A 25,547-nucleotide genomic window follows, 5' to 3' on the forward strand; every position below is an offset into this window, starting at 1 on the left:
AACAGGAAAATAAGGGTGATTCCCTTTCCTGCAGGCCTGGGCTGGTGGATTAGGGGCTGTGATGGCCTCTGACCTCCTGGAAGCCCATGGGTGGTGGGAAGAATTTAGGATGACCCTGTGATTTCCCCCTGGGGCATCTGGGTGAAGCTGGTGCCCTTAACCAAGAAAAGGAGTAGCCTAGACCTGCCTGGCCACCAATGCAGGCCCTGTGACATGCAGATGTGACACCCCAGGTGTGAAGGTGGGGGAGGCCATCACCCCAAGGCAGCAGGTGGCTGCCACCAGCCAGGGCGGACAATCCGGGCAATCGCAGGGGCTCCAGTGGAGGGGGTGGAGGGGTGAGGAGGGAGCCTGCGGGGCGGTAGTAGTGGTCCTGGTCCAGCTACGCAGCTTCACATGGATCTGTGGGTCTGTCTGTACAGCACGAGGCCTGTCAGCCTGAATGCCTTGGGGGCGGGGGAGGGGCGGGGGGAGGGAAGAGGAGGAGAAAGAGAGGGAGGAGGGGGAAAGAGGGAGGGCACGGGGTAGGCTGCCGGTGAGGGGAAATCTAGGGGGGAGGGAGAGGTGGGTCCTGGGGATGTGGGAGATAGACGGGGTGGGGGGCGGGGGTGAGATGGGGCGGGGAGGGGCAAGCGGGGAGTCGGGGAAGGCCTGGAGCGCGGTCGGCGGGAAGGGGGCGGCGGGGCTGGGGGTGGATCGGCGCGGCGCGGGGGCGGGCGGAGGGCGGCGCCGCTGCAGTGCGGGACCCGCTCGCCCGCCGTCCCCGCGCCCGCGCGTCCCCGCGCAGCCGCCTCCGGCCTCCGGCGCCGCGCATCCAGGTACGCGGGGCTGGGGAGGGGTCTGTTCCGGAAACCCCCGCCGGCCGGGATGCCCCAGGAAGTTTGGCCTTCGGGGAGCCCCCGCCCCCTTGGCCGGTCCGGGGCCGGAAGCCGTGGTCGGGGGGCTGGGGGGCTGGGGGGCCGGGGTCGCCGGGCTGCGTGCTCGGCGCTGGCGGGCTGGCCGGGTTCCTGGCCGTCACTGTGACCTGGCCGAGCGCGAGCCGAACGCGCGGCCCTGCCATTGTTCTCCGGGTTCATCTTCCCAGGAGGCCCGTCCGCGGAGCTTCGTTTGTTTTTGTTTCCCTTTCTTTTCCGGCGGAGCCTGTAAGAGCTCCCCCTGTCCCCCCGCCATCTCCCCGGGAGCTCGCGGAGGGCGCTCCAGGCACACACTGTCCTCCAAAGGGGGAGGGACGGACGCAAGTGAGACCCCATAACCGCCTGGGCTGCACACGCTGGGCCCCGCTTCTCCGTCGTCAGGTTTCTCAGCCGCGCCCGGAACCCGCCGGATCCCCCTCCATCCCCGCGAGCATCTGTTTAGAGTTGAGCTTTGCCCCCCAGGGTGAGAGGCCTTTGACAGCAGCAGAATAAAACGCCTGGCGTGTCACCAGGTCACGTCGGTCACCAGATAAACCTTACGGTGCGTGTAAGACGCGTGTTCACAGGCCGCGGGAGTCCTGCCCCTCCGAGGTCGGCAGGACTCGCGTTCTCCTCCGCAGGAAGCGGGCAGCGGGTCGCCATGGCCTCGCCAGCGGCTCAGCAGCTGGAGGAGGACGACGGCCTGAGGGGCTGCGAGCTCTATGTGCAGAAGCACGGCGCCCAGCAGGTGCTCAAGGACTGCATCGTGCAGCTCTGCATCTCCAAGCCCGAGCGCCCCATGAGGTTCCTCCGGGAGCACTTCGAGAAGCTGGAGAAGGTTAGTGGCTCCGGCACCCGGTCCTCCCCCCGCCCACCCCCTAGCCGGTGCAGGGGTGTGTGTGTGGCGCCGAAGCCCCGTCGGGCCTGCCTGCGTGCTCCGGAGGGGGCGGGGCGCCCGCGGGACGGCCTCCTGCGGCTCTTTGCGGGGAGGTGGGCAGGGAGGCCACGGTGGCTTCATTCCCGCCACAGAAATCCTCTCTTCTTCCAGTGGCTCAGGGTCTCAGGAGGCCTCCTGGAAGGTGGTGCGGACGTTTGGGAACTGCAGGCTGTGACTATAGCTTGTGGGGTCGCTGGCGGTTCTCAACTTCGGGAACTGGTTAGAGATGCCATTGGCACTGGGGTAAAAGGAAACAGCCCTGATAGAGAGTGTGGCGGGCCGTTGGAGGTCAGATTCCCTCGCTGGCCTGCCCCTCAGACATGTGGGGGGAGCACGTGCCACACCCGCCCCCTCTCTCCTGAGGAGGGAATCGCCCAGCTCACTCCTGCGTGGATGACAGCTCCCACCCCCTTCCTGGTTCATCCTGGGGGCTCGGGGTTAGGAAGCAGCAGGCTGGGGCAGGAGCCGCTTGTGGTCCCGTCCAGCTTTCCCTCCCCGCCTCACGCCTCCTGCCTTCCTCCCTGGCCACCCAGATCTCTCTCTGGGGTGACCTCAGGTTCCTCCTCGTGGTCTTTGTATCACGACCTACCTGTCCCTGGGGACTGAACGGGACCCCAGCTGGGGCCCAGGTCTGTTTTAAGCACCTCTGTGTCCCCGAGCTCAGCGGTGTTTTACTTCTGATGGGCACTCCTGTGGACAGGTAGCTGTAACGCAAAGGAATGGATTTATTTCTTCCCTTTAGAACAGTCTGTTAAAACACATTTTAAAGTAATACATGCCTTTTAAAGAAAAATTGAAAAGTTCAAAAGTGGAAAGAAGAAGTAGAAATCACCTGGAGTCCTTTCCACCTGTTCCCCCCCAACCGTGCATTGTGGTTTTGAAACATAGTTGGAATCATGTTACGGATGCAATTTTATATTTTATGTTGTTCATTTGTTATACATTCTTCATGGTCCTCAGTGTAAGTGATTGTGTAATGTGTTGAGAAGATCCAGAAAAGTTTTCTCAATGTTTTCCTCATGATTAGACAGTTGAGTTGTTTCCAGTGTTTTAATATTAAAAATAACACCACCCATTTTTAATTGGGTTGTTGGTTTTTTGGATATTGAGCTCCATGAGCTGTTTGTATGTTTTGGAGATTAATCCTTTGTCTATTGTTTCATTTGCAAATACTTTCTCCCATTCTGAGGGTTGTCTTTTATCTTGTTTACGGTTTCCTTTGCTGTGCAAAACATTTTAAGTTTACTTAGGTCCCATTTGTTTATTTATTTTTAAACTTTTCATTACTCTGGGGGGGGGGGTCAGAAAAGATCTTGCTGTGGTTTTATGTCAAAGAGTGTTTTTCTCTAAGAGTTTTATAGTGTCTGGTTTTACATTTAGGTCTTTAATCCATTTTGAGTTTATTTTTGTGTATTGTGTTAGGGAGTGTTCTAATTTCATTCTTTTACATGTAGCTGTCCAGTTTTCCCAGCACCATTTATTGAAGAGGCTGTCTTTTCTCCATTGTATGTTCTTGCCTCCTTCATTGTAAATTAGGTGACCATATGTGAGTGGGTTTATCTTTGGGTTTTCTATCCTGTACCACTGATCTATATTTCTGTTTTTGTGCCAGTACCATACTGTCTTGATTACTGTAGCTTTGTAGTATAGTTTGAAGTCAGGGAGCCTGATTACTGCAGCTCCATTTTTCTTTCTCAAGATTGCTTTGGCTATTTGGGATGTTTTGTGTTTCCATACAATTTTTTGTCCTAATTCTGTGAAGAATGCCATTGGTAGTTTAACAGGGATTGCATTGAATCTGTAGATTGCTTTAGGTAGTATAGTGATTTTCACAATATTGATTCTTCCAATCCAAGAACGTGGTATATTTCTCCATCTGTTTAAATAGACATTTCACCAAAGAAGACATACAGATGGCCAAGAGACACATGAAAAGATGCTCAACATCACTAACTATTAGAGAAATGGAAATCAAAACTGCAATGAGGTATCACCTCACACTGGTCAGAATGGCCATTATCAAAAAATCTAGAAACAATAAATGCTGGAGAGGGTGTGGTGAAAAGGGAACCTTCCTGCACTGTTGGTGGGAATGTAAATTGATACAGCCACTATGGAGAACAGTATGGAGGTTCCTTAAAAAACTAAGAATAGAAGTACCATATGACCCAGCAATCCCACTACTGGGCATATACCCTGAGAAAACCATAATTCAAAAAGAGACATGTACCCCAATGTTCATTGCAGCTCTATTTACAATAGCCAGGACATGGAAGCAACCTAAATGCCCACTGACAGATGAATGGGTAAAGTAGATGTGGCACATATATGCAATGGAATATTACTCAGCCATAAAAAGAAACGAAATTGAGTTATTTGTAGTGAGGTGGATGGACCTAGAGTGTGTCATACAGAGTGAAGTAAGTTAGGAAGAGAAAAACCAATACTGTATGCTAACACGTATACATGGAATCTAAATAATATGGTACTGATGAACTTGGTGGCAGAGCAGGAATAAAGACGCAGACATAGAGAATGGGCTTGAGGACACAGGGTAGCGGGGAAGGGGAAGCTGGGGCAAAGTGATGGTACCACTGACATATGTACACTACCAAATGTAAAATAGCTAGTGAGAAGCAGCTGCACAGCACAGGGAGATCAGCTCGTGCTTTGTGACCACCTAGAGGGGTGGGCTAGGGAGGGTGGGAGGGAGACGCAAGAGGGAGGGGATATGGGGATATATGTATGCATATGGCTGATTCACTTTGTTGTACAACAGAAACTAACACAGCTTTGTGAAGCAATTATACTCCAATAAAGATGTATTAAAAAAATAATGCCACAGGGACATATTTGTACATAGATTTTTTTTTCCCTGTATGTGGTAGTGTTTAGTACAGCTTTTCGGAGACGGAATTATTGAAATTCCAGGTGGAATTACCAGGTCGCAGAAGTCTTGTTGGGGTTGTCAAGGAGCTCTCCAAACGCAGCATTGATTCAAGCCCCACCAGACAGTGTGCTTGTAGCCAGCCACCCTAGTCAGCTTTGGCTGTTTTAATTTAAAAGCCTGTTTTTCAGGGACTCCCCTGGCGGTCCAGTGGTTAAGACTCCACCCTTCCAACACAGAGGGTGTGGGTTCGATCCCTGGTTGGGGAACTAAGATCTCACGTGCTGTGCAGCCAATAAATAAATAAATAAATGAACCTTAAAAAAATAAATAAAAACCTGTTTCTTAGTTGATAGGTGAACATGGCAACCTGGCTTTAATCTTTGGTTACTTTCGAGGTCGCCATGTATGGGAGGAGTCCAGTCGCTGGCCTGTGCACAGAGGACAGGGGACTGGAGCGGGGGCGGGGGGGGCGGGTGCTTGTTTCCTGCACGTTTGAAGAGGGGGGGTCAGGTGGGTGACAGTACATCCTCATTTAACTCTACTTGTTCACAGATGACCCCAGCCAGGTGACATGTCTCACAGGACGGGACTTCTCCGCCGGACCAAGGCAGGGAGCCCATTAAGAGGCCAGAGGCAGGGTCCAGGCCAGACCTGAGCTGAGGCTGCAGAGTGAGGGTCTCAGCGGGGGACCTCTTGCCCCCAGGGGACATTTCAGTGGCCAAGATGCTTTGTTAGACTTGGCAGGGGTGAGGGTGCTCCTGTCCCCTGGGGGTGGAGTGAGAGGGTGAGGTGGGCCGTTTTCTTTGGGGGGCCTTTCCGGTCTTGCTGGTGGATTGGGGGTGGGGTGAGGAAAGAGGCATGGGCCGTGACTCCTCGGGTTTGGTCCGAGGCCTGAGTGAAGTCCTGAGCCAAGGAGGGGCCAGTGGGAAGAGACGGAGACAGGGTTGGACAGGAAAAAATGAAGAGTAAGGCTTTGGATGTGCTCAAGTTGTCAAAGAGGCTATGAGTTTGGAGCTTGGGGAAGAGGTTGGGGCGAGCACAGGGGTTTAGGAAGATTCATTGATCATTCTTGCCTGGAGAGGCAGTTTACTACCTGCCTTTGACAGCTGAGGACCAAGGTCTGGAAGAGGTAGGGTGACTTGGAAGGCCTAGGTTCCAGGCTTCGGGGCTGATTTGGGGGATCCTCTGAAATCGTGTGCAGGCTTTTATAGGCGGGTGCATTTTACTGGGGAGAACGTCCCCAGTGTTTGCAGTGGATGTTCAAATGGACCTGGGATCCCCAAGTGTAAAGTGCCTTAAGGTGTCCTGAGACCCCACGGGGGGTCTCACTTCCTGCTGCGTCTGCTGAGCACGGTGACCAGGGAGCTGCTTCAGCCTGGGAGCAGGAAAGGCTCTGGCTTTGGGGCCGCGGTGTGCTGGGTCCCGGGCCCCTCTCTCTGCAGGAGGTTGGCCAGGCCGGAAGCCTGGGGAGGAGCAGTTTTCTCCACTTGTGTGGGGAGCAGGAAGCGTGTGTGTGTGAGGCCTTGATAAGCACAGAGGCTGCAGCTGCCGGCACAGGTTGGTGGGGATGGCCCAGCTCTCGGGGTGCTGCCTGGGCCGGGGTGTGGCACCCAGTGCCCAGGCCTCCGTGAGTGAGCCGGTGAGGAGGTGGCCTTATTCCAGGGTGGAGGCTTGAGGGGGGAAGATAGTCCATACCCGCCGGCCAAACACAGCCTTGGAGCTTCTCCAGGATTCAGTCTTGTGGCGGATCGTGTGATGATAAAAGTCATCCATCCCTTTAACAGTGGATTTTAAATTGTGCAGGAAAGATTACTTTATACGAACGCGCCCGTGACCCTGCACCTACATACCCGCCCTACATTTTCCCGAGGACTTTTCTGGCCCCGCAGGACACGCTTACATACGGATGTGGATAATCGTATATATGTGTAGTTTTTGTTGGCTTTTTTCTTCTTAGTAGCATTTTTTATTGGGCTAAACATACACGACATGGAATTTGCCATTTTGGCCTTTTCTTCTTGTGCATTTCAGTGGCATGACGGTCACTCACGTTGCCTTGCATCTTTAGTAGCATTTCTGTGGCCTCTTATGGCTGTAAGTTTTCCATGACGTGGATGCGTCATCGTTTCTACTTTATTTCCATCGTTTTGTGTTTGATGGCTTTCAGGGTTTTTTGTTTTTTTCCGCTCCAGAAACCACCTTTATGCCAAGGAAATGATTTAAAAGAAAAAATGGGTAACTCTGCAGGTATTTCAGGAAGGGCTCTGGGGGCCGAGTGTCTGTTTGTGTTTACGGCTGTTGAATCTTGTCGCCCATCTGCTCCCCAAGGACCGGGTGAGCGTGTGGTCTTGCGACCCTGAGCCCCCACCCTTTCCCGAGTCCTCGCCGACGCCACTCTGCTCTCTGTTGTGGCCGTGGACGCGTCATCCAGCAGGCTCTCCTTCCTGGGGCAGCGGTGGCCTCCCTCTGGTCCGTTGGTCAGACAGCTGGTGACCCAGGCTCACTCTGTGCCTTTAATGAAACGAGCAAGTTACGCTGTGTCTCCCTTGGGGAGAACCCGGCCCGCGGCTTCCCTGGAAGTGAATTCTGTCAGGGCCCACATGGCCCTTCCTGTGGCTGTGGTCTACACTGGGCATCAGATACGTCCGGTGACTGTATGGAGGACCAACCTGTGTTTCCTGGTGACCAGCACTGCATGTGTCATTCTGGTGGCGGACAGAGGCGTCCATTGGCGGGACTACATTGAACTCCCGAGGGTCTTGGAGGGGCGGTCCGTCCCCCCGGCACGTTGACTGCCCCGGCCTTCCGGTGCTGGGGGGCCACCGGGAAGCCAGGGTGGAGGGGGTGAGTCCGCGTTCAGCCTGGGGGCCGACAGGAGGCCGTGCCCTGCGGGTGGCGAGGGTTACCGTGGGGCCGTTTTCGGGGAGCACGCTCTCTGGACGAAGGCTTGTCCTCGGGACGATGGGCTTGGTGGCTAACGCCGGGGGGCAGCTCGTGCCACCCCGGAGCCGTGGAAGGCTGGAGCCGCGGAGGCGGTCGCTGGAGCGCTGGGTGGGCCGGAGGCCGGGGCGGGCGGGAGGCCGTCTGGAGGTGGCAGGGCGCGGGGACCGGTGGTCCAGGCTGTAGTCTGGGCGTGTTCTGGTGGCTCCCGTTCAGCAGCGTAGAGAGGCCCCGGGGAGGGTGTGCGAGTGAGGGGACAAGAGGCGTGTGGGAAGTCTCTGTGCCTCCCTGTGATGTTTGCTGTGAACCTATAACTACCTAGGGAAACCAAGTCTTTGAAATTAAAAAGGAAAAAAGTGGGTGCCCCCATGCCGTTGGCCCCGATGGTTTCTTCCCTGGTCATCGCGATGTCTGCTTCACTGAGGGGCAGGCGTCCGGGAGGCCGAGTGGGTGGGGCACTGGGAAGGTGGAATGAGGAGGGTTTGCAGAGCAGCTGGGGTGCGGGGGCTGGGGTTCCCAGGGTTCTGAGTGCGGGTGGGAGGATCCTGGGCGCTCTTAGACCGGGCAGCCGGTCCCAAGGTCTGCTGGAGGGTGGTGGAGGCAGCGAGCTTTGCGGGAGGCTGAGGCTGGGGGTGCAGGGGTGGCTGGAGACACTGGTGGCCGGGGTCCTCCCCAGGCCCAGACGGGCCTCAGAGCACCAACCAGCGCTTCGAGGGAATGACAGCCACCACTGATACACTACTATTGACTGAAGTCCGCGGCGCCCCTGAGGGTTCGCTCTTGTTGTACGTTCTGTGGGTTTGGACAAACCTATGACATGTTTCCATCATCATAGCGTCACGCAGAGTAGCCACTGCCCTAAAAATCCCCTTTGCTCCACCTGTTCGCCTCTCCCCCCCCCGCCCCCCCAGCCCCCAGCAACCCCGATCCTTTCACTGTCTCCATAGTTTTCGCCTTTCTAGCTACAGCGTTTAGCCTTTTCAGACTGGCTTCTTTCAGTTAGTGATACATACTTAAGCTTCCTCCAAGTGTTCTCATGACTTAATAATAGCTCATTTATTTTTATTGCTGAATAATGTTCCATTGTCTGGATGGACCCCAGTTTATTTATCGATCATCTGCTGAACGACGTCTTGGTTGTTTCCAAGTTTTAGCAATTGTGAATAAAGCTGCTATACAGGTCCGTGTGTAGGTTTTTTTTTTTTTTCGGTGTAGGTTTTTATGTGATGTGTTTTAACTCATTTTGATAAATACCAGGAGTGCAATTGCTGGGTTGCATGAAGACAGACACGAGATTGTCTTCCAGAGTGGCTGCACCAGGAGTTCCCCGGTCGTCCAGAGGTCAGGACTCCACGCTGTCCCCGCCGAGGGCCCGGGTTCAATCCTTTGTCGGGGAACTCGGATCCCACGAGCCGTGTGGCACGGCAAAAAAAAACAAGATAAAATAAGACAAAAACAAACAAACAAACAAAACCAAAGCGGCGGTGCCATTGTGCATCCCCACCAGCCACGGATGAGGTTCCTGCCGCTCCACACCCTCGCCAGCTGTTGGTGTCGTCACCGTCTGGATTTTGGCTGTCCCGATAGGTGTGTAGTGGTGCCTCATTGCTGTTTTTTTTTTTTTTTTTTTGCAGTACGCGGGCCTCTCACTGTTGCGGCCTCTTCCGTTGCGGAGCACAGGCTCCGGACGCGCAGGCTCAGCGGCCATGGCTCACGGGCCCAGCCGCTCCGCGGCATGTGGGATCTTCCCAGACCGGGGCACGAACCCGTGTCCCCTGCATTGGCAGGCGGACTCTCAACCACTGCGCCACTGGGGAAGCCCTAAGCAATCTCTTATTGTTGCTTGTTGGATTAAAAATTTTTTTAAGCCCTGCAAGGGCCATTCTGGTACAGATATATTTTTGATGCCTCTCATTGTTTCCTTAGGATGTATTTTAAGAAATAGGATTATGAAGCTCAGAGCACCCACTGATAGTTATACCAGTTCTCCCAAAAGGTTTCATTCATTCATTCATTCATCTCACCAATATTTACTGAACACTTGCTCTGTGCCGGGCGCTGTTCCGGGTGCTGAGGACGTGGTGGTGAGCTCCCTGGGAAGCACACCGTTTCCCATCCGAGCTTGTGTGACAGCGGGGCCGTGACTGGGGAGGACACGGCATCTGCCTTGTGTTCATCCGGTCACATCGGAGATCCTGGAAAGGTGTGTGTAAATCAGAACTTTAGAATTTGAGAATGAAGTACCCAGTGCAACATGTTATTTCAAGGGATCCCAGGATGAGTTTAAGTCTTTTTCTCACTCAGAAACCGAATCCTTTGACTATAACCCAATAAAGTTACAAATTATTAATAAAAAGGTAGCCAGAAAAATCCAGAAAGAGCCAGAAGCCTCTGCATACATTTGGAAATCAATAGTGAGCTTTTGCTCAGTTTATCAGTTAAAGATGGTCACGATAAAAAATGAGGAAATATTTAGGCTGAGTGACAATAAGAGCATTGCGTGTCAGAACATGTGGAATGCAGCAAAATTGGTACTTAGGGAAAATTTATAGCTTCATTAGAAAATCAGATGATAAATTAACGAGCCGTGTGTCGTAGTTTCCTCGGGTGCCATACAGTTCTGGAAGCCGGAAGCCCCAGATCAACGCTTTGTCAGGGGTGGTCGCTTCTGGGGACTCTGACGGGGGGGCGGGGTCCGCCGCACCCCCCCCCCCAGCTTCTGGGGGCTGCCCTTTACTGGCAGACGCATCACCAGACTGCCCCTGTGTTCGGCCCTGTGTGTCTGTGTCCAAACTCCCTCTTTTTATAAGGACACCCATCGTTGGATTAGGGCCACTCTAGTCCAGGATGACCTTGTCTTAACTTGATTGTATCTGTGAAGAGTTATTTCCAAATAAAACCACTCTCTGAGGTTCTGGGTGGACATGAATTTTTGAGGGACCCTTTTCAACCTACTGCCCAGGTGCCACCTGAGAAGCCAGGAATAGAGGAAGAAAGCAAGACAGAAACGAGGAAAAATTATAAGGGTAAAAGCAGAAGTTAATGAAGCGGAAATCGAAGAAATAGCAGACAATAAAATCAGAGTCTGACTCTGAAGAGATGGATGAAACAAACATTGGAGAGGGCTGCCACGTCATGAAGAGACACACGAACTGTAATTTGCCACAGATTGGGGAGGAGGGGGGCAAGGGGTGAGCTCAGAACTGGCCACATCCCCTGGTCCAGCTCTTCTCATCTGGGTGGGCTCAGGAGGCATCTCCTCCAGGAAGCCCTCTTGGACTCCTCCTTGCTGAGGATGGTCTAAGAGCCTGCCACTGCTGGTGCAGCCCCTTGTACCTGGTCCTTCGGTGGTGCTCACCCGTTGTCTTGCTGTGACCACCATCTCTGTCCTGTTTGAGCTCTAACAGTAACCTCCTTCGTGAAAGAACTATGCCTTTTTCCCTGTTTCATTTTCTGTCTGAGGCCTGGTATACAGAAGGTGCTCAATAAATGATCGAAGCTCTGTGTTTCTCTTCTTGCCTTGCCGCTGGGTGGCTGGGTGCCCTGAACACGTCCCTTACCCTAGGTATCCCCTACGCGGGACGTCCCTCACCCTAGGAATCCCCTACGAGGGATGGGGCAGCCGGTGTCCTTGCCCAGCCAGAGAGGGAGGGGAGCAGAGGGGAGGGATTCCACTGTCCCAGGCTCCCAGGCGTGTGTGCTGTTGTGTGGGGGGGTCAGCTCAGTTCTGGAAAGTCTCCCTAGACCCCCCTCCGTGTTGTCTCTTCTCAGGCTGGAAGCCTGCATTTCACCCCTCGCGTAGTAGAACGTGGTCAGAAGGTGATGAAGCACGTCGTTCATGGCCCAGGAGCTCTGGGTCCCGAGGGCAGGACGGGGACGGTCCCTGGAGCTGCCTTACGCGTTTCGGGGCAGATTCTGGCCGCGGAGCTTTCTGGAAACACTGTTCCCACACTCTTGTTATGAAGATTCCTTTGGCCTGATGGCCTGTCCTGACCCCGTGCCCTCTACCATTCACAGCCAAGACAACTCAGCAGCATGAAAACAGGAGGCAGGAAAGGGGAGCTCTGAGAATTAGAGGTTTTCCCGGAATCTCCCGGGGTGGGAGAGGGATGCCATCCAGAAATAACGGTCTGGCGTGGTCGAGGCAGAGCCTGGGGGCGGTCATCCCACTGCGCCCTGGGGGGCCCTGGCTCCCGGCCCCCCCGCCCCGTGTCCTCTCAAAATCCCCTGAAGTGGCTTCGTGTTTTGAACCACCTGTATCCTGCCTCATTTGACCCTTTGCTGCCAGAGACGGAAAATCATCTCCGTGCCAGGACAGGGCTGCTCACTGGTCCAAGAAAACAAGGCCTGGGCCGCGGCTTTCTTGAAGACAGATGGCTTCTGGTGGCTGCACAGGGAGCCTGGGGTCCTCACCGTGACTGTGGACCCTGGGTCAGCCACTGTCTGTAGGGTCTGTGGGCCATTCCCAAGGCTAGGTCGCTCCGTTATCTCGAAGTCAGTGTGTCCAGAGCCCAACTCAACGTCGGCCAGATCAAAACCAAATCAATACACAGAAAGTGGCAAAGGGTGTTGGGGGATGGCACTGCTGCTGGGAGCGGCTGGTGGAGAGCGCTGGGAGGTTCTTCACCGAGCTGAGCGCGAGCCCCCGTGGGACCCAGCATTCCTGCCCCAGGGGTGTCCCCAAGAATTGCACACGGCACCGAGACGCACACGTGCGCCCTCACGTCCATGGCAGCGCGACTCACAGCAGCCAAAGGATGGAGCCAGCCCATGTCCACCAGCTCACTAATGGAGCATCGAGATGTGACACCGCGGAGTACGGTTCAGCCACCAGAAGGAGAGACGTGCTGCCGCCTGCCACAACGTGGGTGCTCCCTGAAGACAATGTGCCGAGTGGGAGAAGCCTGACACGGGAGGGCACGTACCGTATGATCCTGTCCATGGCCGTGTCCAGAATGGGCGGATCCACGGAGGCAGAAGGTAGGTTGGTGGGTGCTAGGCCTGGGTGGAGGGCATGGAGGGGCTGCCAGCGGGGTACCCGGGTGTTTTGGGGTGACGAAACGTTTGGATCTAGCTGTTAGAGAGGTTTGCGTAACATTGTGGATGTGCCGAATGCCACAGGCTTGCATGCTTTAAAACGGCTGATTGTTAATTTTACGTTGTGCGAATTTTACCTCAACTTAAGTCCCCTCGTTTGCTGAGACAAGCGCCTGTCGGCTCCCTCGCTTCTACGGGAAGCCTGGGGTCGTTTCCTCCCGACCTCACCTTCATCACTGCCCACGTCTCTGCCCCGTGTCACCGTCACCTCCGAGCCTGGGCACTCCCACATGGCCTGACCTTCCGGATGTCCTTTGGTGGCCCGGGGCCTCTGCTGGTTCCTCTCTCCTGCGCGCTGGCAGAGCCTCGGTGTCACTATAAACAGTTTACGCTGCAGTGCAGGGGCCTTTCCCACTCATGTCTCCCAAATCCCGCTTTAAGACCCCACTGACTCATTTTTGTGTATATTACTGTTCCTTTTTTTTTTTTTTCTGGCCACACGGCTTGTGGGATCTTAGTTCCCCCAACCAGGGGTTGAACCCGAGCCCTCGGCAGTGAGAGCTCGGAGTCCTAATCACTGGACCACCAGGGAATTCCCTTACTGTTCTTATTTTTAATAATTTCTAAGAGCAAAGGCCCAGAGTCTCTCACTTGAGATGCAACTGACATTTCTATTGATAGTGAAAATTCGTGGTTTACAAGAACAGTCAGTGACGTTTGTAATGATTTCCATAAAAGTGGGAGTCTTACTGACAGTCTTAACTTTGAGTAGAATTAACGTACAATGTAAATAACCCATTTCCGGCGTGTCACCCAGTAATTCACAAAGGGTGGGAAATAACCCAGTGACTCCTGGCTCCAGGGAGATGTTGGCGCTGGTCTCAGAAAGGATGAGATGACTGTTGTCACGGTAACAGAGGAGTGGCAAGGTGAGTACGTGGAAGGCAGTTCTGGAGCGATCGGTGGTTGCTGGTGTGTCCAGAGCTGACCCTCAGGGAAACCCCTCCTTCCTGCCCACGAGGCACCTGGGGCTGTTCCTCAGCCTTGGAAGCGTTGGGTGTTGGATGAAGACCCTGTGTATGTTGACGTGAGTCGGAGCTGCTCTCCTGGCTTTGGCTGTTGTGTAGGGTCGTGTGTAGGTGCAAGAGCTTATAGAGCTGGTTCCTCCTGTGACCATCCGGGGCCGTGTGCTGGGAAGCCCGGTCCCATCCAGGGACCGGCTGGTCGCCAGGTTGCTCTGGGGAACTGGAGCTGGAGGGTCGGCTGTGGGAGACCCCGTCACTCCATGTACCTTTGCACTTTTTGGGTTTTGCGCCCTCTGTATGTAAACAGAGTTTTTAAAAAGCAGTAATGAAAAGCGCGGGAAGAAGACGAGAGGTTTGCTTCCCTGTTCCGCGCCCACCTCCTGTTTCCTGCACGTTGGTGAGCAGAGCGGGGGCACTTCCTGCCCTCGGGTGAACCGGTGGGGCTGGGGGGCCTCAGAGGCTCGCCGGGGCCTTGGACCCTGTGGGCTGAGCTCTGGGGTCTGGTAGCAACTTTGACACGTTGCTCAAAGTGTGAAGGAACAGAAAGCCTTCTGGAGCCAGGGCTCTGTGGCCGGCAGGGCTGTGGGCTGGGAAGAGGTGGGCTTGGAGGTAGCCTTGAAGTCCAGGGAGGCGGGTCGGGCGGGCCCGGCTGGGACGCGCTGGGTCCCCGGCCTTCCTGGGACCCCGTGACCTCCCGGGACAGACTCTGGGGTTCTGCCGAGATGGCCTCTCTTCTCACCCGCTCTGCGTTGTCCCCCCTCCAGGAAGAAAACCGACAGATCCTGGCGCAGCAGAAGTCAGCCTCCCAGTCGGACTCGCACGATGAGGAAGTGTCCCCGTCGCCGCCCAACCCGATGGTGCAAGCCCGGCACCGGCGTGGGGGAGTGAGCGCCGAAGTGTACACAGAGGAGGATGCCGTGTCCTACGTGCGGAAGGTGGGCCTCGACCCCCGCCCCCCCCGCCCTGCATCCCAGCCCGCATCCCAGGCGTCGGGGCCTTGGCCTCCCTTCTTCTTCCAGAAGGTCGTCGTGGTCCCTGCTGGCCTGAGCCCGGTGCGCACCTGCCTGAGGCTCTCTTGGGACCACCCCACCCCCATGGTTCTGTGACCCCAGTAGGCTGGGGACAGGGCGGGATGGCCAGGTCGTGGGGTGTGGGAGGAGGAGCCCCGTGTCCAGGGCCTCGTGGGTCCTGTTCTCCTGGCTTCACCCTCGAGGCTGGACCCCAGCCTCAGAGCCGCCTGGGGGTAGCCCGCCCCCGCCCTGGACGTCACCCTCCCTCTCTCCGGCCCTCCTGCTGAGCAGGGCACCCCTTTGTCAGGGGCCTCCCCGATGTGAGAGCACTGGTGGCTGCGTGTGCCCCTGAGCCCTGCCTTGGACATGCCTGCCATTCCATCTTACGCATTTCTACAGCCAGCTTTACTCTTTAAACAAATGCTTTTTAGTTTTACTTTTTGACCTATTACGAACATTTATTTTAAAATACGGCAAAATGTGCGTAGTAGAATTGACGTCTGTGTCCGCTCAAGCTGCCGTAACGGAAGACTGGCGGCTTAAACAACAGACATTCACCCTCTCACAGTCTCTAGGCTGGGAGCCCAAGATCCAGGTGCCGGCAGGGTGGGTTTCTGGTGAGAACCCTCTTCTCTTCCTGGCCCCCAGGCGGCCGCCTTCTCGCCTGTTCTCACGTGGCGGGGGGGTGGGGAGCGCAAGATCTTTAGGTCTCGACTTGCGAGGGCGCGGATCCTGTCTTGGGGGCCCACCTAACCCCAGTCACCTCCCGAGGCCCCGTCACTAAACACCTTACCATGGGGGCTAGGGCTTCGACACGTGAATTTGGGGACAGTTGGGCCACAGCACCTCTTTAACCATGTTTAGCATCCAGGTCACATTCTCACCATTGTGCCACGGTCACCGCCGTCATCTCCAGAACGTTTTCATCTTGCAAATCTGAACCTCTGTCCCCATGAAACAACCATGCCCAGTCCCTCCCTGGTACTGAGTCCTTTTATAATCAGGGAATAAAACCAGTAAGAGTGCAGCTTAAAAGCCCACCGTCCAGCCCGGAGGAGATCCCCAGACAAACCCAGACGAAGGGACGTTCTGCAAAATCGCTGCCAGTCGTCCTCGGAGAAACTGTCACAGACCAGAGGGGCTGAAGGGCCACGGCGACTGCATGTGGCCTGGGTGGGATCTGGGTAAAACCAAGGAAACAGGACAGACATGTGGGTTTAGCTGCTAGGATGGCGCCCAGCTGGTTCCCTAAGTGTGACGTGTCACCACAGTAACCCAGGGTGTTGCAGGAGGGGAGGGGTGCAGCGTGTAGGAAGAGACCTTCCTCTCGAGGCCTGCACGTCCGAGCTGTTACACAGTTGCTGGAGCTGGAGTGTCACCACAGTAACCCAGGGTGTTGCAGGAGGGGAGGGGGTGCAGCGTGTAGGAAGAGACCTTCCTCTCGAGGCCTGCACGTCCGAGCTGTTACACAGTTGCTGGAGCTGGAGTGTCACCACAGTAACCCAGGGTGTTGCAGGAGGGGAGGGGGTGCAGCGTGTAGGAAGAGACCTTCCTCTCGAGGCCTGCACGTCCGAGCTGTTACACAGTTGCTGGAGCTGGAGTGTCACCACAGTAACCCAGGGTGTTGCAGGAGGGGAGGGGGTGCAGCGTGTAGGAAGAGACCTTCCTCTCGAGGCCTGCACGTCCGAGCTGTTACACAGTTGCTGGAGCTGGAGTGTCACCACAGTAACCCAGGGTGTTGCAGGAGGGGAGGGGTGCAGCGTGTAGGAAGAGACCTTCCTCTCGAGGCCTGCACGTCCGAGCTGTTACACAGTTGCTGGAGCTGGAGTGTCACCACAGTAACCCAGGGTGTTGCAGGAGGGGAGGGGTGCAGCGTGTAGGAAGAGACCTTCCTCTCGAGGCCTGCACGTCCGAGCTGTTACACAGTTGCTGGAGCGGCTTTTCAGGGGCTCCATCCTGCCCCTCAGGGATCCCTTTGTAAAGGGTTCCATGGTTTTAGATGCGGCGTACCCACATGCAGGGTCCCGACATCACCACCCGCCCCCAGCCTGGAAGAGATTTCGGGGCAGCTGAGCACGAGGTGGGGGTCACGTGCCGGTGCAGACGGCCTCCCCTCGGTGTCTTTTGAGGGAGGAATCTTGGCGTTGGAAATACCTGTGCTGGTCGTCAGCTGGGCGTTGATTCACTGGACACACCTCGAGCTTTCCAGGCTGGTCTCAGCGGGCGTGGGGATGACTTTTTACCCACATTTTAGCCAACAAGGTCCAGGCCCTTACCCACCCCTTCCATAACCACCTGAAAGGGTGGAGCCAGCCTTGGGTCAAGGTATCTTTTTTTTTTCCAGTTTTCAAATATTTCAACAAGTATTTGTTACCTAAAAAAAGCCAGTGGAGTAAAGAAATAAAAACAAAAGACATAATAATCCAAGGGCCTGGAGGCCTTGTAGCATCTTTTTTTTTTTTTTTTTTTTTTGCGGTACGCAGGCCCCTCACTGTTGTGGCCTCTCCCGTTGCAGAGCACAGGCTCCGGACGCGCAGGCTCAGCGGCCATAGCTCACGGGCCTAGCCGCTCTGCGGCATGTGGGATCTTCCCGGACCGGGGCACGAACCTGTGTCCCCTGCATCAGCAGGCGGACTCTCAACCACTGCGCCACCAGGGTAGCCCCCTTGTAGCATCTTTTACAGGCTCTGAAGCCCACCGGCGTCAGTCTACCAAGACCCCGAGTTCTGGACGATACGCCAATTCTCAGGTCACTCTGGGCCCCTTGTCTCTTCTTTATTTTTCAGATTTCCAAAAATTGTGACATGCAGCTAGCATTTCAAGATTTCTGTCTACCCTCACTGGTAATAACACTTTGAAGGCTGAGTGGCCCGATTTCTCGGGGTCAAGGAAGGGCCCAAGGGGCTAGCTGGGTCCAGGCCCTGGTCCAGGGTGCCCACAGGTCTGACTCTCCTGGGCTTCCCCGCAGGTCATCCCCAAGGACTACAAGACCATGACGGCACTGGCCAAAGCCATCTCCAAGAACGTGCTCTTTGCTCACCTGGATGACAACGAGAGAAGGTAGGTGCGGGAATGGGGCTGGTGGGATGTCCAACTCCAGGGGACACGGGTCAGTTTTGGAAGCACGGGCTCATGGGGCAGGGGTGGCCTCTAGAAATTTAGCGCTGTGTACGCTTGGGCTGCCGCCTCAAATCTGGGTTGGGATCCAAAGTGCCCGCAGGCCAACCTTGTCACGGCAAGACTTCTCTTCTGCTTGCAGAGGGCCTGCCGTGCCCGAGCTGAACTCACTGCCTCGTGGGCTTACGGGTGAAATGCACGTCTGTCCGCGGAGCACGGGGTCCTGAGGGAGGGTGACTGAGCTGGGGTGGCGCTCAGCACGGGCTGGAAGGGCCTCAGGGGTGGATGTGGGGTGGGGGCGAGAGTTACTCCAGGGAGGGGCCTGGGGGCAGTGAAGGGGCTGGGATGCTCTGCTTGGCAATGGCGAGCATGTAAATAATTGGGAAAACTGGAAAACGTTAAGCCACAAAGCAAAAATAATCACTGGGAATGTTTTGGGGGCAGTCCTTCAGGATTTAATCTATGCACATACTGTAACCGTGTATTGTCACAAAACGGAATGACGTTCTCCGTAGTTTGTCGCCCTTGAGAGGTGGTGAGCGTCTCTCTTTGTCAGTAAAGGGTTTTGTGGTCTGTGGTCCCCGTTTCTGTAGGGTTGTGTGATGTGGCTGCTCTCCTGCCGTGGCTGTTTGCGTTTTTTATGATAAACAGCGTTTTGATGACATGCCCATACTCGTATGCTCGTCGGGAGTATTTGTCTGTTTCTTTAAGATAAACTCCTCGACGTGGATCAAAGGGTAAATGATGTTTGAAAAAAAATTTTTTTTTCCGTTCTTGGCAAACGGTGATTCTTCATTAGAATAACCGAGCACATTTTGAGAACAGTCCATGCGAGATGTGCAGATGACATACAGATACGCGGAGTGAAGGGAGAAGAGGCCACTTTGCGTCCCCCTCCCCACAGTGACCACCAGCCGTGGCCCGGACTGGCCCCTCCAGGCCGTTCTCCGCGTGCGTATCATGTGGAAACAGGTGGGACACACGCACCTTCCGTGGCGCGGGCCGGGGGCCTCCCGTGTGGCCACTGTGCGGTGTCTGTGGACGTGCAGCTGTCCACTGCTCCCCTTGCCCAAGTCCCTGTGGACGTTTCTAGTTTCCCATGGTGCGGGGTCTCAGTGAAGAGCGAGGAATGGTGCTTCTGCAGGATAGGGTGGCTGGCATGCCAGTGTGGGTTTTTAGGCTTTTGATTCGTTGTGTTGGCTGGTCCCAGGAGGGCCGCAGGGACGTCCAGAGGACCTGCAATTGGGGTGGTCCCTCCTCGCCCGCAGCGTACTTCCCAGGCGGGGTGGCTGTGATCCAGGCTGAGGTGGAGATGCCCTGTCTGCAGAAGCCCGTGGCACGGGGCAGGGGCGGGGCTGGCCGGTCCTCCGTCTTGGACCCATCCGTCCGTGCCCGCTCCCTGGGGGAGTCAGCCTCACCACGCCCTCTGCTCTCCAGCACTTGCCGGCTCCTGGTGGATCCACGGAAGGTGGACACGTGTGAGACACCTCGCGGTCGCCCTCCCCCATCTCCCTCTGCTGAGTTGGCTTCCCCTGCCCCGGACACACCGGGTACGATCGCCTTATTTCACGTTTGAGGAGAGAGGGTGTCGTTTCTCTGATTACTGGTGACACTTTGCTCAGTTCATGGCCTTGGAAGCTGCTGAGTGGTTCACTGGCCTGGACTCTTCTGCCCAGAACAAAAGGGTTTGGACTCAGAATCACAATGCTTTTCAGCAGGTCCCACCCTTTCATGGCCCCTTCCAGCTCCCGGGTAGCAGCAGGTTCAGAAAGTCTTAGCTTAGGGCCAGCCTGGCCGAGGCAGCTGAGCTGGACTCCCTCTCTGGGCCGTTCCGGGTGTGTGTGTCCAGGAAACGTATGCTGGAGTCCTGCGCCCTCGGCCCTAAGTTCCCAGAGCCACACGGCTCCCTCTGCCTCAGACTTCACTGCATCCGAGAGCCAGGTGGACAAGCAGTGGAGGAAGCAGATGGTTGGATGAAGATTCCTCTTTTCCAGGCTGGACTGGAAAGAAAGCTTCACACGGGAAGCGTCTGCTTTAGAGCTTTTGTTTTGCACAGAGGAAAACTCACTTTCCAGATCGAAGCCCGCACAGGCTCCCGTTTCTGGCTACGGCGTCTAAAGAGACGGGCTGACGGTTCAGGAAGCGGGTTCCAGAGGCCGTGGGCAGGGAGACGCTGTCCCCTGACCTTCCACGTGACATCTCCCGGTGCGGCATCCAGGGCCTTTGCTTCTCTCAGTGCGCTGGACGCTGGGCTTCGCAGCTTTGTCTCTGCTCAGTTGCGGTCTGGCGCGTGCCGCCCAGTTCTTTCCAAGTTTGCAGGGCGCCTGGTGAGCCTCGCTGTGGGTGCTGCCTGCTGCTCCCTCTGCTTCCCGGCATGAGTAGGGAACTAGAATATCCATGTGGGTGAATCCGTGCGGGAGAAGCCACGTGCTGCTCTATGATCCCTCCTGCTAAATGCAGGATTGGGACAAAAAGCACCCCACTGGGTGCTTTCGCTCTTGTCAGTGTTTTCAGCTCGCGTGGAACCACATCCGCGGGGAGACAAGGCGAAGACTGTGTTCCAGCCCTTTGCTTTAAGAGAAGGTAATGCAGCGTGGCTGAGGGACAGAGCCCCTACCCCAGACTGCCGGGCCTCCTTCTGGGTGGGGCGGCGTTTCTAGTCAGCGTTTCTCGAAGGCTTTCTCTGGGTCTGTGCGGATACTTTGGAGCCTCGGTTTCCACTCCCTAAATAAAAAGAGTGTCTCCTGGCCAAACCACAGCACCTGGCAGAGCCTCAGTTTTCTCAAGTGTCAAATGAGGGTAATAAAACCTACTTTGAGGCTTGCAGTGAGGATAGAGTGAGATACTGTCCGTGGGCGTATCATTACCATCATTATAATCACCTCCATCATCACCACCATCACCATCATCACCATCACCACCATCATCATCACCACCGTCATTACCATCACCACCATCATCATCACCATCATCACCATCACCACCATCATCACCACCATCACCATCACCACCATCACCTCCATCATCACCACCATCACCATCACCACCATCACCACCATCATCACCACCATCATCATCACCATCATCACCACCATCACCATCATCACCATCACCACCATCATCACCACCACCATCACCATCACCACCATCATCACCATCATCACCACCACCATCACCATCATCACCATCACCACCATCATCACCATCACCATCATCACCACCATCACCACCATCATCACCAGCACCATCATCACCACCATCACCACCATCACCACCATCACCACCATCATCACCACCATCACCATCACCACCATCACCACCATCGCCATCACCACCATCATCATCACCACCATCACCATCATCACCATCATCACCACCATCATCACCACCACCATCACCACCACCATCACCATCATCATCACCACCATCATCACCATCATCATCACCATCACCATCATCACCACCATCATCATCACCATCATCACTATCATCACCACCATCGTCACCGTCATCACCATCACCACCATCTTCATCACCGTCACCATCATCACCATCATCATCACCATCATCACCATCTGCAGCGAGCCGCCTCCGACCAGCAGAATGACGAGTCGCCACACGCAAGATTCTTCTCGTATCACACTTTATTGGAGCACAGCTTGGTTAAAGAAAAGATGGAAGGAAGACACCGCAATCCTATAGCAGTCTGCTTATATAGGGATTAAGAACATGTGTCGCTCTGTGATTGGCTTTTGCCGATGGTGCGACTTGTGAGCCAGCATCGGATAGGTCGCTACTTTAAAACCTCATTAGTATACTTAGCGCAAGCGCAGTGGCCACAGGAAGGATGATTCAGCTTACTTCAGCTTCCTGCTGCGTGGCAGTTAGCTGACCGCGCCCTACAACCATCACCACCATTGTCACCATCATCACCATCGTCATCACCATCATCACCATCGTCATCACCATCACCATCGTCACCATCATCACCATCATCACCATCATCATCACCATCACCATCATCACCATCACCATCACCACCATCACCATCACCATCATCACATCACCACCATCACCACCATCATGACCACTACCATCATCACCACCATCACCATCACCACCATCATCACCATCATCATCACCACCATCACCGTCAACATCACCATCATCATCACCACCATCATCATCACCATCACCACCATCATCACCATCATCACCATCACCATCATCACCACCATCATCACCACCATCACCATCATCACCATCACCACCATCATCATCACCATCACCACCGTCACCATCATCACCATCACCACCGTCACCATCATCATCACCATCATCACCATCACCATCATCACCATCATCACCACCGTCACCATCATCACTATCATCACCATCACCATCATCACCATCATCACCACCGTCACCATCATCACCATCGTCATCACCGTCATCACCATCACCATCTTCATCACCATCACCATCGTCACCATCATCACCATCATCACCATCATCACCATCACCATCACCATCGTGACCATCATCACCATCACCACCATCTTCATCACCATCACCATCATTACCATCATCATCACCATCACCATCATCATCATCACCATCATCACCGTTGTCACCACCATCACCATCATCACCATCACCATCATCATCTTTCTGGCCCTTTGACTTGTGGGTAGGGCTAAGTTAGTGGGCATCTCTCTGGATGCAGCTTTGCCCCTCTGAGGTTGGCTTGGCCATCAGATGGAGCCCATAGCCAGACCCCTCCGCCCTTCAGTGCTTAGTCTGAGGAAGGGGCTGGTTTGGCCCTGAGACCACTCCACAGTCATTCTTTGCTCCATCCTGGGCCTGAGGTAGGTAAATGGGCTACTCTGGGCCTCAGGACACAGCAGGAAGGACTCTGGGAGGCTGGCTTGTCGCCCTGTCTCAGTGAACAGTGAGGGGAGGGCCCTTGCCCCTTGCTCCAGGCCAAGCAGCACATGTCCGAGTTGGGGCTGGAGCGGGATGTCCTCGTGCCCTGGGCGGGCCCCTCCAGAGCCCTGCTGAAGAGTGAGTAGTCCTGGGGAGGGTTCAGGTTGGGGGGCTGGCAGGTGCAGCCTCTTCACTTGGCTTCTGCTCTTGTGAGCAATGGCAGAGACTTTGTCCTTCCTGGGGACGCAGGGGCCCAAGCAGGCTCAGAAGGAAGCCACAGGATGCTCCAGAGCCCTGGCAGGTGCTGTGGATCCCAGCCTGTCCCCCGAGGGTGCACCAGGCCCGGGGGAGGGAGGTGGGGACCCTTGGGTTCCATCAGGTCCCTTCCCGGCTTGCCCGCCCACTCAGGGTGCCTGGAGACGGAGCGCCCATGGAAGCCAGAAGCGTGATGATTAGGAGGCCCTGCGTGTGTGCGTCAGGGGCAGGGTCCAGGCAGTCGCACTGCATTTCGGGCCCACGGCCGGGGCCTCGTTCCCGGAGCCGCCAGACGGGCGGGCGGGCGGACGGGCGGCAGTGAGGGAATCTCACCCTGGGGCGGCCTTGCTGGCAGCGGTTCGTGCTCCCTGCAGCTCTGATTAAGACAGGCCTCTGGCTGCACCCCTGGCCGCACAGCTGTCTGTCTCCGCCCACCCGCATGTCTCTGCAGTCTGTTATTCCACAAATTGGCTCGGGCCCCCGGGTGATGGGAAAAGCACACCCGTCTGCTGAATTCACAGTCAATTCAGGGAACAGACTCTGTTTCTCTGAGCCACTTCAGCCCCTCTTGCAGCCTGGCTCCAGCTTCGGGGTTTGCTGCCGACCTTTCAGGCAATACTAAAAACCAAGATTAGCATTTTGGAAAATGCAGGGCCTCATCCGAGGAGATGCTTAATGGGTTGGACTGGCAAAAAGTTTGATTTTCGTTTTGCACAAAGCCTGGCTCACTCTGGGCAGAGGAGACCTCCAGGTTCGCATGTCGTGGGCCGTGTGACCCTGCGGGGTCGGAGTCGTGTTCGGTGTGAGGCTGAGACCTGGGACCCTGGAGCCTGCGTCATGGCGAGCTCTGAGTCAGAGCCCGATCGCAGGCCTTGTCTGCATCTCGTTAGAACGGTGCTGGCCTCGTTGTGGCGGCTTTGGGCAGATGAAGCATGGAGGCACATGGAGCTCAAGCGAGCTGCCACGGCCACCCAGCTGGGCCCGGGGGAAGCTGGGATGTGAGCCTCGGTGGGGACGGGGCCGCCCTGGGCTGCCCTGCCTCCTGCCGTGATTGCATCACCCAGCTCCCTAATCTCCTGTTAACCTCGCCCACGATCTCGCTTATTTGGTACCATAATGTTTTAAAACTTGTAGAGTTCGGTGGTGAGAGGTCTCCAGGGCGCTGCAGACACGTCTTCTCACACCAGCCGGTTCACTGTTGATGTCACCTGACAATCACCCCGTAACGTGATTGGAGACGCCCGCAGGCAGTGGGGTAACTGAGGCCAGGGAGGCGCGAAGAGGGGCCATTTCTCTAGAAAGGTGGGGCCCTCGAGATGGCCTTGCTGGTGAGCTGGCCCCCACCCCTCACAGTGCTGACCCAGCCCCAGGATGGAGGACACCCGGGGCCCTGGCTTGGGTCCACGCTGGAGCCCTGGTCACTACAAGTAGGAAGTTGCCTGCCAGCCGGGTGTGGGGAATTCACCAGCTGGCTGGGGCCCAGCCAGCCTCTCCGCAGACGCAGGTGCCCCCGCATGTATCAGATGGGGAAACTGAGGCTCAGAGAAGGCAGGTAATGGGCCAAGGTCACACAGGTTCTGGGGGGCAGCAACTGGTTTTCCTGAGGCAAAGTCCCGCGCCGCTCACGGCTCCGTTGGGTGAGAGCGCTAGTCACACAGACTTTGCTCTGTACTGCCAGAGCTTGGGTCCCTCCCAGCCCTACAGCAGCCCTGAGAGAGGGACGCGGCTGCCCCTCGTCCCGCAGAACGGGGGCCCTGGTTGAAGCGTCGTGCTGTCTCGTTGCTTCGGGACCCTGGACGCAGCCCCCCTCCCGTCGAGAGTCCTCCCGCCAGGGACCCACGTTTAAAAAGTGAGTCGTCCTTTTCTGGGACGTGGGTGGTCCCACCGGCATCTGGTGGATGCTGGGGGTCCACAGAGGAGGAAAGGGTCTCGTGTCCCTTGGGGTCGGGGTGCTTGCTTCGCAGAACCAGTGACCTTTGAACCAGGTCTTGAAGGACAGGCAGGAGAGGGGTGGGGCAGGCGTTCGAGCGGCGGGGGCAGCACAGGCAAAGGACAGCGGGGCGAGAGGAGGCACAGAAAACAAGCTGGGCTGTGGCTGGTGGAGCGAGAGAGTGAGGCCGGTGAGCTGAACCTGGGCTGGGCCACGAACTCAGTGGAGAGCTGCCGCTTCATTAAACAGAAGTCCAAGAAGAAGCCAGGAAGGTGCGTGGTGTCTTCCCTGTGTGGACAGTTCCTGGGGCGTCTTCCCGGATGTGGTCTCACAGCGGCCCCGCAGCCCGGCCTGTTCCTCCTGGACCTCAGAGGGGCCGGCTTCACGTTCTGGAAGGGGTGGCAGGGAGGTGACCCTTCCTTCTGCTGGAGGGGGGTGTGTGTGTGTGTGTGTGTGTTCGTGGTATGTGTGTGTGGTGTGTGTATGTGGTATGGTGTGTGTGTGTGTGTGTGTGTATGTGGTGTGTATGTGGTGTGTGTGTGTGGTGTGGTATGTGTGTGTGTGGTGTGTGTGTTTGTGTTCGTGGT

The 25,547-nt window shown here is 55.9% G+C and overlaps 1 protein-coding gene across 8 annotated transcripts in view; it reads left to right on the forward strand.

Moving 5' to 3' along the window:
* Positions 1-716: 716 nt before the first annotated feature.
* Positions 717-25,547, forward strand: part of PRKAR1B (protein kinase cAMP-dependent type I regulatory subunit beta) — an 85,825-nt gene continuing 60,994 nt past the window's right edge. For 3 of the 8 annotated variants that reach the window (XM_079944131.1, XM_079944133.1, XM_079944135.1), the window contains exons 1-3: positions 847-1,731; positions 14,487-14,657; positions 17,701-17,792. In XM_079944131.1, coding sequence (XP_079800257.1) covers positions 1,555-1,731; positions 14,487-14,657; positions 17,701-17,792 — 440 coding nt within the window. In that variant the 5' untranslated portion in view covers positions 847-1,554. Of the gene's footprint in view, positions 819-846; positions 1,732-12,155; positions 12,641-13,559; positions 13,627-13,739; positions 14,120-14,486; positions 14,658-17,700; positions 17,793-25,547 lie in introns of those variants that run through there. The other 5 variants (XM_079944128.1, XM_079944129.1, XM_079944130.1 and 2 more) reach the window with 5 other exon arrangements.

The sequence above is a fragment of the Stenella coeruleoalba genome (assembly GCF_951394435.1).
Source record: "Stenella coeruleoalba genome assembly, chromosome: 15".
In the NCBI taxonomy this organism is placed as follows: domain Eukaryota; kingdom Metazoa; phylum Chordata; class Mammalia; order Artiodactyla; family Delphinidae; genus Stenella; species Stenella coeruleoalba.